At 40.3% G+C, this 16033-nt stretch overlaps 1 protein-coding gene across 5 annotated transcripts in view; it reads right to left on the bottom strand.

Moving 5' to 3' along the window:
• Positions 1-16033, bottom strand: part of wwox (WW domain containing oxidoreductase) — a 245073-nt gene that overhangs the window by 167738 nt on the left and 61302 nt on the right. For all 5 annotated transcript variants that reach the window (XM_016532697.1, XM_016532701.1, XM_016532698.1 and 2 more), the window contains one exon: positions 13413-13501. In XM_016532697.1, the coding sequence (XP_016388183.1) occupies positions 13413-13501 (89 nt within the window). The remainder of the gene's footprint in view (positions 1-13412; positions 13502-16033) is intronic.

The following is a 16033-nucleotide window of genomic DNA, read 5'->3' as shown; positions in this document are numbered from 1 at the left end:
TTTAGTAAATTTAATTGCTTGATTATTAATATATAATATAATATAATAATATAATTAAAAATACATTCAATTTAATATATTTAATAATGTTTCATTATATTATGAACTTGTTCAAAAAAATTATATATGCTACATATTATGTTTAAGTTTGTTTAAACTCTTATTTTGTTTATTAAATTAAAGTTTTTTCATTGTTATTATTATTATTATTATTCATGGGAAATGGTCATAATCATCAGCAGTTCTACTGCATACAATTCTTGCTTAAACCATCTAAATGAAAAAAGATCTGAAACCGTGTAGTTTATGTCAAAATTGCAAAGAATTCATTGAAGTGACTTAGGCAAACATCATTTCTCTCAATAAAAGAGACCCGAGTGCTCAGCTCAGATCAGATCAGGTTTGCCCAAAGGGCACCAAGATGCTCCGGGACCCAAGACAGCAGTTCACCTCCTGCTGGAGAACACGACTCGCTGGAAACATCTGCGGAGGAAACAGATCTACTCTCCACTTCTGACTGACAACCTCACAGTCATGGGCACAGAGCCTGGCACACACACACAGATCTCTCTGGGACTTAATGAAGCGTGGACTCAAAAAGAGGGAGTGATTGTACCTGCGAGAGAACACCATTAAACTTTATGACTTTCACGCTTGTGTTTGAAACCGTGTAATGGAAGAGGAACATGTCTGTGATCGCTGGTGAGCGGCAGATAACGCATCCCATGGGCTCCGCGAGACAGGAAGACTCTGATATCACCCCGAAAACCAGGAACACCCTACACTACCACTCCTCAACATCACATTCAACATTTACTTCAACAAACCAAATTATTGTGCTGATCAAACGATGACGGATTCTGCTTGCTTTTATTATTTGCATTTAGCATCACAACCCACCAGCAGAGAATCATTGCTTTAACAGACATAATTGATAGATTCAAGTATGCAATTAGAGCATTTTGCCTGCTGAACGATGGATGGACGGACGGACAGACGGACAGATAGACAGATGCTGGTTTTTAAAAATGTTTATCCAATTTTTAATATATATATATATATATATATTCAAAAATACTTTTCTAACAATTTGTATTCATATGTAAGTGTATACAACATTATTTTCAAAAGTTAAGATTCTTTAAAATTTAAAAATAAAATTATATAAATTTCATAATTTATGTATAATAAGTTGACATCTAACTGAAATACATTTAAGCACCGAAATTACCAATTGGTAGGGCTGGGCGGTATATCGAGTTTGTACGATATATCGATATTTTCTTTATAAGTGTTTCGATATGAGGCAATACCGTTTATATCGATATACAGTAGTTTGATATATCGATATTTTCTTTATAAGTGTTTCGATATGAGGCAATACCGTTTATATCGATATACAGTAGTTTGATACGAGCGCATCTGAAAATATAGCGGAGGACACAGACTGAGCTGCTGTGGAGAAAGTGCATAATCCAGTATGTTCTAAACATGTGACAAGCTTCATATTAAGGCCTTTAAAAACCGGTAAGACTTTAAGTTTATAGTTTCGTTTGGCATATTAATTTAAGCGGCTCGGCCCGTCTGCTCTGAAAGAAAGGCTGCGTGTGCCGCTGACAGAGACACTAGGCTACTCACGCTGTTTAATGTGTTTGAGATGTGCTGTCTTCCTGAATGCAGAACTTACATTTCACAGGTATATTCTCCATCTGTAAATGTTAGAAAGCCATGGAAATATTTCCTTTTTGCTGTCAGAAGTGCATGAACCTTGTGCTTTGGGATTCTCCGCTAAACTTCACACAGACTTCAGTGAACGAGCGCCGCCACACACATGCACGCCAAACAGACAGAGCTCAATTAAATAGGAGCACAATAATTCTGACTAAAATATACATTTTGCTGAAATATTTGTAGTTGGACAGTAAATGTGACATTTATTTTAAACCTAGAAGTAAGTCTATTTTTATGATAGCACGGACTGTAAAGTGGCTGTAATGGGGTAATCAAAATAGCCTAACACAACTCTGTGCTTTTGTTCTCATTTATTTTCATTTTTAGTTTAGTGAATTTAACTTCCGCTTTAAAAGCCTTATTTTTGTTTTTAGATTGCAATGTTACAATGTTAGAATGAAATGTGATTTTAACTATTTTTTGCACATAATAAAAAGGCTTACATGGTTACATTCACTTTATTTGTTTTCATAGCCTTTAATATGTATTGTTTTGTTGGACAACATTGGGCGGTAAGTGAAATGTATATTAAATACAGATTTTTAAAATACAAATACGAAAATACCTAGATATATACCGTGTATCGCAAATCGGCCCAAAAATACAGGGATATGAATTTTTGCCCATATCGCCCAGCCCTACCAATTGGATAAATAAATAAATAAAACCAACCAACTACAATATCAAAATAAAAAAATTGTTCAAAATATCAATAAAATGTATATTTGCATATAAATAATACAAAAATAACACTGAGCTGAACTGACCATGCCATATCATAAAAAAAGTCTGATATAATTATCTGATATCTCATAATTTCCCATAATTCCCATTTTTTCTTGATTATGACATCAGGAAAGTTGCACCACCCTGACACGTGTCCTTATGCCACCAAAAATATCAATCAAAAACATAAGTTCATTCAAGTCACCATATAAATGTAAATATGTCAATAAACAAATATGTTAGTGACTCTTTGACGTTGGACGAGTAAAAGCCAATTACCAATAAACCACATAATAACCACCCAGAAAAAAGAAAAAAAAACCTAGCAACAGTCTAGCACTGTGACGGCCGTGAAGTTTTGCACAGAAGACAAGCACCACTCACATTTTCAGAAAATACAAAAACTGTAATTGAGCTGTTTTTTTTTTCTCAGCTCTACAGTTGAAAGTGGCCCCTGATGATGCAATGGAGGTATTTTAAGATATCATACACCACAACAAGTCTGTCCACAACAGAGACTATTTCTCAAACAAAATCTCTCGCCTAAAATTTAATTTCTCTGGTCGATTTGGAAACGGCTCTCAGTGGGAAGGAGCGTTGTTGTTTGCGTGCTAATCCTGCTGTTGTGTCGTATGATTTAACAACTGCTGCTCGCGACGCTCGCTCTGAGCCGCCCCCCCGCCAGCCGTGTCTTCATAAGCAAAAAGGTAACAAATGGTTTTAATAGCTTAGCCCACATAATGTAAAAACTCCCTTTAAACTTATTAATGCGATCAGGGGGGTCTTCCGCAAATGTGCAATTTACGTGTCGGGGCGAGCGGGGGCGGTAACGACCGGACGGGGAGGAATAACGATGCATACTTACTTTAAAGAACCCCCAGGGCACGACCTTTGACCTCAGAATAATCTCTGCCCATAAAAGAATGATTGCTTTTGTCCTCCTTTACTCTGTCCGGCCGCCATTAAGGGGCCGCGTTTATGGGCCGCCGAGAAAATGTGGGGCTAACAGAGAGATGCTTTTAAATAGACAGACACACATAAACAGCGTTAGACGGTGCGAGTTTAACAAACATACGCCCATTACTAAAGCCACATATCTGTAGAGGCCTGTTCTCACAGCGCAAAGATTTTATAGGCAATGAGATGCTAAAAATAAACAACGCACACCTATGGACCGCTTTGTTATGAGGCCTTTTTTTTTTTCTTCGCTACAGAGGCTTTCCGATCAGTGAGATAAAAGCTTCATTAGATATCAGTCGTCTACAAGTCATTTAAATGCAAAAAATAGGACGTGCAAAATATGTGTAGATACATGTAAAACACTAGCTGGCTGGTGAGAGAAAGTGTTTGACGTAAATCAGAGTCCTTTTAAGGAAAGTCTGTTCACTTGATGGCCATCTTGGCAAAGCCTCCACGCAGCTGTTTTTAGTCAAGTACAGCTCTTATTGTACCGTCTCTGTATATAAGCCTGATTTTTATTAAAAGAGCTCTACTATTAGTACTGCAAGTACTGTAAGTATTATTTTATTTGTCAGCAACTATATAGCCATGACATTTTAGTGATGTCTTTTATTTGCATTGTAGACTGATTCCTTGAAGTAAGTTAATCAAAGTGGTTTGTACGTTGTAGTATATTAATTAAAACAACTTTTATTGTATTTTAAATGATTAAAAACTTCTTGCTGACAGATGCGTAAAACCAAGTGGTTTGAAGAATAGTGGCAAAGATTGGTAAAGATTTAAAATGACAATTAATTCTTTTTTTTTAATGTCATCTAATGATTCTTGTTTTAAATATGCCTGACAAGATTTTTTTGGTATACAAACTGTTACACTGAATGGCTTTTTTCTGAAAAGCATGGATAAATATGTATGATCATTATTTTTTGCTCAGAAAATTTTAATTAAACAGTTCACATTCTAATGTATGAAAAATTATGATGCTGTATTAAACATTTTTTTGATACTTGAAAACCTTTTTGGTATATACATGTGCACATTACATCAACATTACATCTCAGTATATCTAATCTTAAAAATTCTGTTTAAAATATTTCTAAAAACACTAAATGTAATAAAATTATAGTTGTTTCCTACCCAAGGTGTACTATGTTTTCTAGGCTTGTTATGATTTGTCAGTTTTTACATGATTCGTCAATCAAAACATAGCATCCCTGTTGCATTAACCCAATTTTTGTTTTCAGGAGCACACAATGCTAGAGATTTAACAAGGCCTTACCCTTTCGGTCAAATACTGCTTTGCAAACATCATTAACAGCTTTAACTTGTCGATGCTGGCAAATGGCCACAGTATAAGCAGTATAATGCATGGCTAGCTGTGCATTAAACTATTTTACTGCACTCCGCGGAGGTAACCACCTTCAGAACAAAACAAAACAAAGCAAAACTAATCACAGCAAAGCAAAACGAATCAAAGCAAAGCAAAACTAATAAAATAAAAAAAACTAATCAAAACAAAAATAAACGCTCCGGTTACTGACGTAACCTCGGTTCCCTGAGATAAGGGAACGAGCTTTGTGTATGGGGAAAACTCCTGTTTTACTCTGTACTGAAGCCTGATTTGTTAATGTTTGTGTAGCTACACAAACCAATGGCGCTTTAGCCCGCCAGAAAGGGCTCGCAACGCCATTCATCACATCATTCGACTGAAGTGACAGTCATCTTTTCGCGCAGCTTATAGCGCGGCAAGTGACACAACGCTCGTTCCCTTATCTCAGGGAACCGAGGTTACGTCAGTAACCGAAGCGTTCCCTTTCGAACGTTCACTTCACGTTCTGTATGGGGAACGCGTCCAATCACGCCGTGCTATGAGCAGATACAGTATCTCCTGCTCTGCGAGCCCAGTCTCGGAGCACTAATAAGGACCCCCAAAAAACCTGAGCGCATTGCGCCCCAAGCTGGTAGCTGAGGGCTCTAATATAACCACTTCGCCCAAAGGGAAGTGTGGAACATTAAACAGACAAAACTTGCACCTGCAAAGCAGTGACGCCTAAGTTATAAAATCTGGCAAATGTGGATGGCGACGACCAGCCGGCGGCCGCACAAATCTCACCAATAGATATACAACAATCCAGTGAGAAAGTCGTTGCTTTGCGGCCAGCAGTCCTTTATGGCGGCCTCCAAAGCAAACAAATAACTGCTCAGACTGCCTAAACAGGCTAGAGCGCTCCAGGTATACTCTCAGAGCCCTTACTGGGCAGAGAATGTTTGGACCCTGCTCACCATCTGTAACGGGGAGCGCCAATAAGGAGATCACCTGAGCTCTGAATTTGAGTTGAGAGCACCTTAGGAACATAACCATGTCTTCTGAGGAAAAGAGGTCGACCTCTGCCCTCCCGAAGACTAACCAGATCTCTTGAACTGTTTGAGGGTGTAGCGTCCATTCGCCCGGGACTACCTTGCCTCTGGACAGCATGTCTGCCCCAAGGTTCAATCTGCCCGGCACATGAACTGCCCTTAGCGAGAGGAGTTCTTTGTGTGCCTAAAAGAGGAGGCGACGAGCCATCCTGCAAAGAGTGTGTGACCTCAGACCGCCTTGGTGATTGATATAAGCCACCACCGTCATTGCTGTCTGACCGGACCAAGACGTGGTGCCCTTTCAAGGCTGGAAGGAAGGTTTTCCGGGCTAAGTAAACAGCCAACATTTCTAGGCAGTTGATATGCAGGCGTTGCTCTGGGGCTGACCAGGAGCCGAACGCCGGATTGCCCTACAACAGGGCGCCCCAACCTGTATTGGAAGCGTCTGTCGTGACTACCTTCCTTCTGGAGGTCATGCCTAACCTCATTCCTGTTTGGAACAGGTGAGAGGTCGTCCAGGGGGCCACAGCCTTGATACAGCGGTGGTCTACCCTGACAGGAAACTGCCCCAGGCGCCAGGCGTGGGGTGGAGTGGAGTGCAGGTCTTGAGCCAAATCCAAGTGGCTGAGTAACAGCTCTCCGTGAGCAGCCAACTCCCGTTCTGATCTGGCTAGAACCAGCCAATCATCGAGGTAGTTCAAAACACGGATTACCATCTGTCTCAGAGGGGAAAGAGCCGCGTCTACGCACTTCGGGAAAGTGCGCGGGGCCAGAGACAGTCCAAACGGAAGGACTGTGTACTGAGGCCACTCCCTCGAACGCGAATCTCAAGAACGGTCTGTGATGGGGGGCTATGTGAATGTGACAGTATGCATCTTTCAGATGCACAGTCAAAAACCAGTCCTCGGGGCAAATGTGCACGAGAATCTGTTTTATAGTTAACATCTTGAACGACCGGCGCATAAGCAAGTGGTTCAGATGCCTGAGAGATCCAGAATGGGTCTGAGCCCGCCATTCTTTCTCTGGGGGCACTATTTCCACAGCGTCTTTTGCAAGCAACGTCTGCACCTCCTGTTGGAGAACGAGTGTTTCATTGTCCGGAACAGAAGTTTGAATGACGCCTCTGAAGCGAGGTGGCCTGCGAGCGAATTGGAGGGAGAAACCTCGTCTAATTGTTTTTAAAACCCAACCCGACACTCCCGGGATGGCTGTCCAAGCTGTGAAATGGGAGGCGAGAGGTTTTTTATGAGAGCTCGCCGAAAAGTGACTGGGAACTCGCATTCACGTGAGTGAGAGAGAGAGAGAGAGTGAAGAGGAAATTTGCTCTTTATTGTATGTGCTATCACAGCGGTAAAACATTCGGGTACGCGCTGCACCTGCAGGGTGTGACCCGCTAGAAACGAAACTCCATTGCTCAGAGGTGCTCGGAGGAATGGAGAATGAAAGCGAGTTGTTTTTCGGGGCGTTCCGGCCGAGGCGAGAACAGAGCCCCTCTCCTCTTTCTCTCTGGTGCATCAGGACGCTTAGGCGGCTCGGGCTCCAGCACAACTCGTGGGCGGGGACCTTTGCACTTCAGGAAGGGGAAGCGTTTCGCCGTCCGGGAGCACTGTTGCAGCCCAGGCTCAGATTTGCGTTGGGGCTGAGGCTGCGCCGGCTTTGCAGGCTGAGCGGCGGGGTTCTTCTGGCGACTCGCAGCCGCGGGGCCAGAGCGCTTGGGGAGGAAGTGACGCAGCGCCTGCAACGTCTTCTGAGCCTTTGAAAACCTCTCTGCAAACCCATCCACAGTGGGGCCGAACAGACCCATCGGCGAGACCGGTGAGTCGAGGAAGGCCATTTTCTCAGCGTCCCTGATCTCAGTGAGCTTCAACCATAGGTGGCGCTCCAGCACCACCAGACTGACCATGGTCTTGCCGATTTGCCTGAGCTGTTGCTTTCGTGGCACGCAGAGCCAGATCTGTCGCTGTGCGCAGCTCTTTGAAAGCCTCCTGGTGTTCTTGGCCAGACTCGTCCATGCCGCAGAGAAGCTTGGCTTGAAACACCTGGAGAACCGCCATCGTATGCAGCGCCGAACCGGCTGCATAAGCTGCATAAGCTCTGTTGGCGAGCGCCGAGGTGGTCCTGCAGGGCTTAGAGGGATGCGCTGCATGGGCCTTCAATGCGAGGGCAGATGGCGGGCACAAATGAGCAGCAACCGCTTCCTCCAGAGGGGGGAGCTTACTGTATCCCTTGTCGTCAGCGCCATCAACGGAGGTGAGAGCTGCTGCTGTAGAGGGATTTACCCGGGCCGAGTAGGGGGCGCGCCACATCTTGGTGAGCTCGTCATGAACGGGACGGGGCGTTGGAGAGAGGATTGTTGACGGCTTCCCGGCAGGTACCACTCATCCAACAGGCCGTGGGCGGGCTCTTCCGGAGCAGACCACTCGAGGCCCAGATCCTCCACCGCCTTCGACAAGAAGCGGATGAGTTTGGCGTCCGGCTTCGGCCTCGGAGTTTGAGAGGGGGGAGGGACTTCGGGTTCATCGCCGGAATTTCCCCACTCTTCCGTATCAGACGCCGCCAAGGACATGGAGTCATCGGCAATACCTTGAACAAATCAGGCTTCAGTACAGAGTAAAACAGGAGTTTTCCCCATACACAACGTGAAGTGAACGTTCAAAAGGGAACTAATCACAGCAAAGCAAAACTAATCACAGCAAAGCAAAACTAATCACAGCAAAGCAAAACTAATCAAAGCAAAGCAAAACTAATCAAAACAAAACAAAATAAAACTAAACAAAACAAAACTAATCAAAACAAAACAAACAACTAATCAAAACAAAACAGGGGGGTAAAAGCAAATTCTAAGCCAGGATTGCATTCTTTGTTTTGGGATGGATGGATGGATGGATGGACGGACTTCATAATTGTTTATTTGTGTGTGTGATGTTTTTTATGCTTATATGAGTACTGCACTATTAGCTTACTGCAATAAAGCATGTGTTTTACCGTAGTGAACTTGACTGACATAAGTATGCAAACTTTTCTCAGAGACAGAAAAAAAAAACTAGTTTTGGTGAGAATATTTGCTGGCATTTTTTGTTGCATATCTTTGTCACTTTATTGCATTGCTCTTGGTTTGAACACCTTGAGTCAGGAATTTGTCCACAAGCAATCAATACACAGCGAACGCTTGGTGAAATTAAACATCATAGGCGATCAACTTCACTTCACAGCATATGGTCGTGTGACTGAGTTAATTAAACACTACAAAAACCTGATGAGAACAAAGCAAAGATAAGTACATGGAAATATGTTTCCTGTGCCTACCTGAACATACTGAGGGCGAAGAACAAAGAGAACAGGAGTGAGAGAAGAAAGAAAATAAATGAGGGAGCGGGCAAGGTAAGGTGGGGGTTTACAAACGGCTACAAAAGAAAAGACAGGCTACAGAAAAATGGTAAAAGCAGCTGTGATTGAATTAAGTTCCAATGGCAGTAACTGTTAATGTGTGTGAGTGCTAGCAGCGCCTGCAGACATCTCGACGGAAACAGAAACAGGGAGGCGTGGCGTGGACTCACCAGCTGCCTGCTGCCATTCACACCTGAGCACCTCTCCATTCTGATGAGAATTAATCTACTCCACCTCCTCTGGGACTCACGCTCACACACACACAGCCTGGGAACAGCTAATGAAGAAATACAACCTTGGCAAGGGAGAGAGAGGATATTCATTCATTCATTCACTCACTCGCTTGGGTATGATCACGGTGGTCCGGGTTACATGAGCATGAGGTGTGTATGAAAGAGCACTGGATAGCAGATGAGGTCATTCTAAAGGTCAAATCCTGCTTGGAAATCTGTAGCATTCAAATAAACCCCAAGACGTTAGATTTGTTTTAGCCAATCAACTGAGCATTAAATGTCATATGACTAACAGAAAAGCAAAACAAGACTAAAGAAAACAGAACGGAAAAAATGGAATGCAAATAAAAACAGAACAAAAAAACAAAACAGAATGCAAAGCAAAACAAAACAAACTAAACAAAACAGAACAAAAAAAAAACAAGCAATGCCAAGCACAGAAAAACAACACGCACACAAAATAAATAAACTAAACAGCACAACTAATTACTTTTGAGAAGCAGGAAAGTTGCATCCTGAAACCAAAGGTACCAAACACTTACTACACTTAAAGTTACTACACTAGTAACTATCATAAGGACAGACAGAGAAAAATATAAGTCCATGGAAATTTTCCTTAAGTCCAGTTTGGTTCAAAGCATCAGGAAGAAAGTACTCTCACCATCTAGTCCAGTGTTTGAAACAATCCCTACACTAACTATGGGTGTCAATGGGCCAAATAAATGCTTTGGGTCCCAAACTAATAGGTTAATCTTCCATTATAAGCTGACCAGCCCAGATGTGTTTGTAAGGCTGAGGCACAGACATGAGAAAGATCTGCACAAGCCTGAACTGTCACTTTAACCAACAAGCCATTACAGAAAAAGGAAAACGTATGAAAAAAGGAAAACGTAGATGCATGCACACTTGCGCGCACACACTTCCATGTTTTATGGGTTCATTCCATAGGCGTAATAGTTTTTATACTGTACAAACTGTATTTTCTATCTTCTTACCCTAACCCTACCCCTCACACAAAACTTCCTGCTGTTTTAGATAAAGACAAAAAACTTCATTCTGTATGATTTATAATTTTGTTTCCTCATTGGGAATCAAAATTTACTGGTATTATTATCCTTGTGGGGACATTGGGTCCCTATAACGTAGGGAATACCAAGTACACACACATGGCTGTATCCAAAAATGAACAAATTCAGACCCAGTGTTGCTCCAGATAATCCATTTTAAAATTCTAAGCTAAGCGCTATACACTCCTAGACTCCGTTTCAAACACCTTCTGATACACCACCAAACAAAGCAGAGCAAAGCAAAACAAAGCAAAACAAAAAAGCAAAGCAAAGCAAAAAAAGCAAAAGAAAACAAAACAAATCAAAGCAAAACAAAAATCAACACAAAATGAACAGAATGCAAAGCTTTGCAAAGCAAAGCATAGCATAAAAAGCACAACAAGCGAAATGAGACAAAACAAAACAAAACTGGATAAAAACAAAAAAAGAATGCAAAGCAAAACAAGTCTAAATAAAAGCAAAGAAAAAAACAAGCAAAATAAAGAAAAAAAAACTTTAACAACAAAAAGTAATACAAGTACACAAAGCAAAACAAATCAAAGCAAAACAAAACAAAAACTCAAAGGCAAATTGGTCTGTGTACATTTTTAATAGGCGCAAATGTACACAGACCAAAATTCTAAGGCAGTACTGCATTCTTTGCAGAGAGGGCAATCTCAAAATGACAAAAAAATGACCTTTTATGCCTGTGTGAGTATTGCGTTGGTAGCTTAGCAAAATGCTAAGAGCAAACTCCAGTAGAATCAATGAAATTGAGTTTCCTATGTGCTTCAGGTGCAATCGGTCACTTTTAAGGCTCCGTTTCAGTTAGGATAGTGCCTTAGAAAGCAGATGCCTATGTAGGCTGTAGGCAAGGCAACTAACTAGGTTTTGGAAAAGATCCCAACACACATCTTTCTCAGGGTCACTTTGGGAAACAATGCTCAGAGATCCTGTAATCAGAAGCCACGGTCACGCATTTTATACCTGTCAGCGTGTGGGAAAATAAGCGTTTAAGAAAGTCAGACTGACTGAAGATGGGTGGAGGGGGGTTTGGCTCTGGGACAGGGTGGGGGTCACCTCCAGGGGTTTGGCTGCTGACCAAGCTGCTGCCGTTGCCCCGGGGCCAGCCAGGGGCCAGATGAGTCCTGCAGCCCCTCGAGGGCTTGGGGACACCGGCGGCATCTCCACGTGCCCCACACAACCAGGACGTCACCTCTAATACTGCAACTCACTAAATATGGATTGTGAGCTGATGGAGCTGTGAAGGTCAAAGCCGTGCCGCAGTAAAACGAAGGAGGAAGATCCATGAACGAGGAAAGCATGGAGCAGAAAAGGAACCCGATTCAAAACATTTCGCTATGAATAGAGCCATGTCTGACAATGATATACCCGAAATGAGCAACATCAAAACAGCAATAATATTTAACTCATAATCAAATAATTGTATTAAAATTATATTAAAATACAAAAATAAATTTTTCCCCTGAAAACGACAGTATAAGATGCTACATCTGAACTGGCACAGTTCTCACAGAGCCGAGAAAATTCTAGACACGTCTATATAAAATCATAATTATGCCTCATTAGCCTAATTACTGATCACTGCAGCTCACCATTAAAAAACTAATGAATGTTTACAGATAAAAAAACTGTATTGCAACTCACTAAATATGGATTGTGAGCTGATGGAGCTGTGAAGGTCAAAGCCGTGCCGCAGTAAAACGAAGGAGGAAGATCCATGAACGAGGAAAGCATGGAGCAGAAAAGGAACCCGATTCAAAACATTTCGCTATGAATAGAGCCATGTCTGACAATGATATACCCGAAATGAGCAACATCAAAACAGCAATAATATTTAACTCATAATCAAATAATTGTATTAAAATTATATTAAAATACAAAAATAAATTTTTCCCCTGAAAACGACAGTATAAGATGCTACATCTGAACTGGCACAGTTCTCACAGAGCCGAGAAAATTCTAGACACGTCTATATAAAATCATAATTATGGCTCATTAGCCTAATTACTGATCACTGCAGCTCACCATTAAAAAACTAATGAATGTTTACAGATAAAAAAAACTGTATTGATATGATAATACAAGGCATACAAAAGACACGCTGAAACTGTTAAACGCTTCACCTCTGCATCATATTAAATAACCTTATGTAACATGATGACAACAAATAATGGATAATACTACATAATCAATGTTCTTTTCGAGAGAATTTTAATTAATCCAGACTTCAAGCCATTCATAATTCAAAATTAATTTTCAGGCCAAGGGGTGGTGAATGGACATACAGTATAGACCCCCTCGTATTTAAATGTAATGTCCTTAGTGCTGTCAAACGATTAATCGCAATTAATCGCATCCAAAATAAAAGTTTTTGTTTAGATAATATATTTGTGTGAACTGTGTATATTTATTATGTATATATAAATACACACAACATGCATGTATATATTTTAAAATTATTTACATGCATGTGTGTATGTATGTGTGTGTATATATATATATATATATATATATATATATATATACTCACTCATTCATTCATTCATTTTTTTGCCACACGTTTACACTGTTTTTAAAAGTCAATTCCACTTTTATCCCAGCATGATGTGCACTTCAACTTCCCGAAAGCTGGGAGCAGTAATTGATTTAACTAGGAGTCTGTGAAGGACTTACCAATCTGTGGCTTTGCGATTGATGGAATTATAGCTACGGTTCGGCTACTTATTTATTGACCACAGAGAAGGATGAGGGGTCACGATGAAAGAGGGGAGACCTTTTGGCCCCTTCTCTGATGCGATAGTTCGTTAATGGAGCCGGGGGCCGGGTGAAGGGGGGTCGGTCTCAGGACGGAGCAAGCAGAAAGCTTTTCACGATGAGCTAGTCAGCGTTCATCAAGGTGCGCAATGAAACCTTGTATCACAGTTCTGTTGTATTGTGTATTACTTACAGTTTCCTGGCTTTGAAGATCTCTGCAAACTCTCGGATGCTCCTCAAGGAAGCCAAATCCAGCATCATGGCTTCAACACGGGCTTTGCGCTAGTGAAAGAGGAACAGAAAAAGAGAAAGCAGTAGATATTTACCAGCTACATACATCGCTATCACACTGCTAACAAACTGAAAGCCAAAGCTCTAACTCACTGAACACTTCCCACTCCAAACCCTCCACTATATCTCATGGATGCCATGAAGAACTACTCCATCTCCTGTTCCCTAAATCAGGGGCGCATTTCCAATAGGGAATGTTGCACATTCTGTGGCGGGAGAGCATCTCAATATCCTCTTTATGGCATTTTTATTACCCTGTATCCGATCTCTGCTGCGTGCATCCTGTGCTTACACTAAGTAAACGGTAAGGCAGTGGCTCCCTTCTTTCATAATGTCCATAATGGCATATAGAACAGGCCCGAGGAGATAAATAATGTATGAGCAAAGCCAAATCCACAATAATGGTCTCTCTCAGTGCTGGCTTTTAGGTGCACCTTTGATCATACCAGAACACGATCGATATTAAGGAAGACACATAAATCACTCCACAAAGAAAGGATCATAGTCTCACTGGTCAGAGGTCAGCTCAAGTTCTCCTGAGGTAAAGTCAGTGGGAAAGTCTGAGGTTTTAGTGTACAGATGCACCAAAAACAAACAAATAAATAAATAAACGTTTATTTATTTTTTTTAATTTATGTGTTTATTTATTTCTAATCTTGAACATAAAGTTACTTGAAACATGTCTACAGCACTGGTCAAATGCCATTAAGAAAGGCTAACTAAATAATCAGAGATGATAATATTTACCCTGTAATTTTTTTTCTTGCTTTTGTCTTGTTCAAAAAAAAAAAGGTGAAATTGATTTTTTTCCCATTTATCAAATACATTAAATGTATTTGAATTTGAAGATAATTTTATTTGGGGGAAAATAAGAATAAATTAATTTTATTTATATTTATTACACATTAAAATAATGTGAAAATTATTATAAAATGATTAAATTGTTTTAATTATATAATACTACTAATAGTAGTAATAATAATAATAAAATAGTATTATTAATATTAATTACAATAATAACTGTTACTATTGTTATTATAATTATTATTATGCATTTTTTTATTTATTTTATTCTCGCATAAAATAATTTCAACTCAAATCAGTATTTAATGTGAAATTATTGTTAGAAACCATGCATTGAAGTTTCAAGTATTAGCATATAACAACTACAGAAAAAATCACTTATTAGTTTACCTTATTACTAGTAAGCTAATACAGCTATATGCTGATAAAGAAAATTTCAGGTCTGTTTCGTTGACTATTCACTGTGATTCCTTCTCACCACAAACAGCTGTGTGCTAACTTAGCAGGTTCCGCTAGCCCTGTACAGCATCTCTGATGAGGGATTTTTTGATGAATGACTGTATAAACTCTGCTAATATTACAGTGGGGTTAGGAGACATGGGGCAATTTAATTATGCCATGTACAGCACACCACTAGGTTAACAGGAAAAGCACCCCATCAGCATTTCTCCTATCAACAGCACGTCCACGAACCACTTACAATTGCTAATCAGCCTCTGCGCAATTAGTGCCATAGACGATTCTAGATGGCTACTGTACTATAAAGACTTCAGAGCAATCATGTCTAGTCTTGTCATACGCCCTCGATTGCAAACTGCTAGATATACAATAACTGTTCAACATCAGATTATTACTGTCCAATGGGGTTTGACTAATACCCAGAGATGTTTGTTTCAGCGTTATCGCCAACAAAAATTAGGACACTTGGTTATTAAAGACCATCAATATAAAATTAAAAAGGAAGCTGTGTTGACCCAACAAAATGCCCACAACAGAATTATTGGCTTCCATCTAATGACTCCAATACAAAACACACATATGCGGCAAAATACACTTTTATACAGATACAGCAAAATACAGAATTAAAACAACGACAGAAAGAAAGACACAGACAGACAAACAGACAGACAGACAGACAGACAAAGAAAGAAAGAAAGAAAGAAAGAAGGACGGATTAAAGAAAGGACAGACAGACAGAAAGAAAGAAAGGAAGTAAGAAAGAAATAGAAAGAAACAAAACAGATTAAAGAAAGAAAGAAGGACGGATGGATTAAAGAAAGGACAGACAGACAGACAGACAAAGAAAGAAAAAGAAAGAAAGAAAGAAAGAAAGAAAGAAGGACGGACGGATTAAAGAAAGGACAGACAGACAGACAGACAGAAAGAAAGAAAGAAAGAAAGAAAACAGATTAAAGAAAGAAAGAAAGAAAGAAAGAAGGATGGACGGATTAAAGAAAGGACAGACAGACAGACAGACAGACAAAGAAAGAAAAAGAAAGAAAGAAAGAAAGAAAGAAGGATGGACGGATTAAAGAAAGGACAGACAGACAGACAGACAGAAAGAAAGAAAGAAAGAAAGAAAGAAAACAGATTAAAGAAAGAAAGAAAGAAAGAAAGAAAGAAAGAAGGATGGACGGATTAAAGAAAGGACAGACAGAAAGAAAGAAAGAAAGAAAGAAAAAAGGACAGACAGACAGACAGAAAGAAAGAAAGAAAAAA

The sequence above is a fragment of the Sinocyclocheilus rhinocerous genome, unplaced genomic scaffold (assembly GCF_001515625.1).
Source record: "Sinocyclocheilus rhinocerous isolate Xijiao unplaced genomic scaffold, SAMN03320098_v1.1 scaffold63, whole genome shotgun sequence".
Taxonomy (NCBI): Eukaryota; Metazoa; Chordata; class Actinopteri; order Cypriniformes; family Cyprinidae; genus Sinocyclocheilus; species Sinocyclocheilus rhinocerous.
This window is presented reverse-complemented; position numbering and strand designations above follow the sequence as displayed.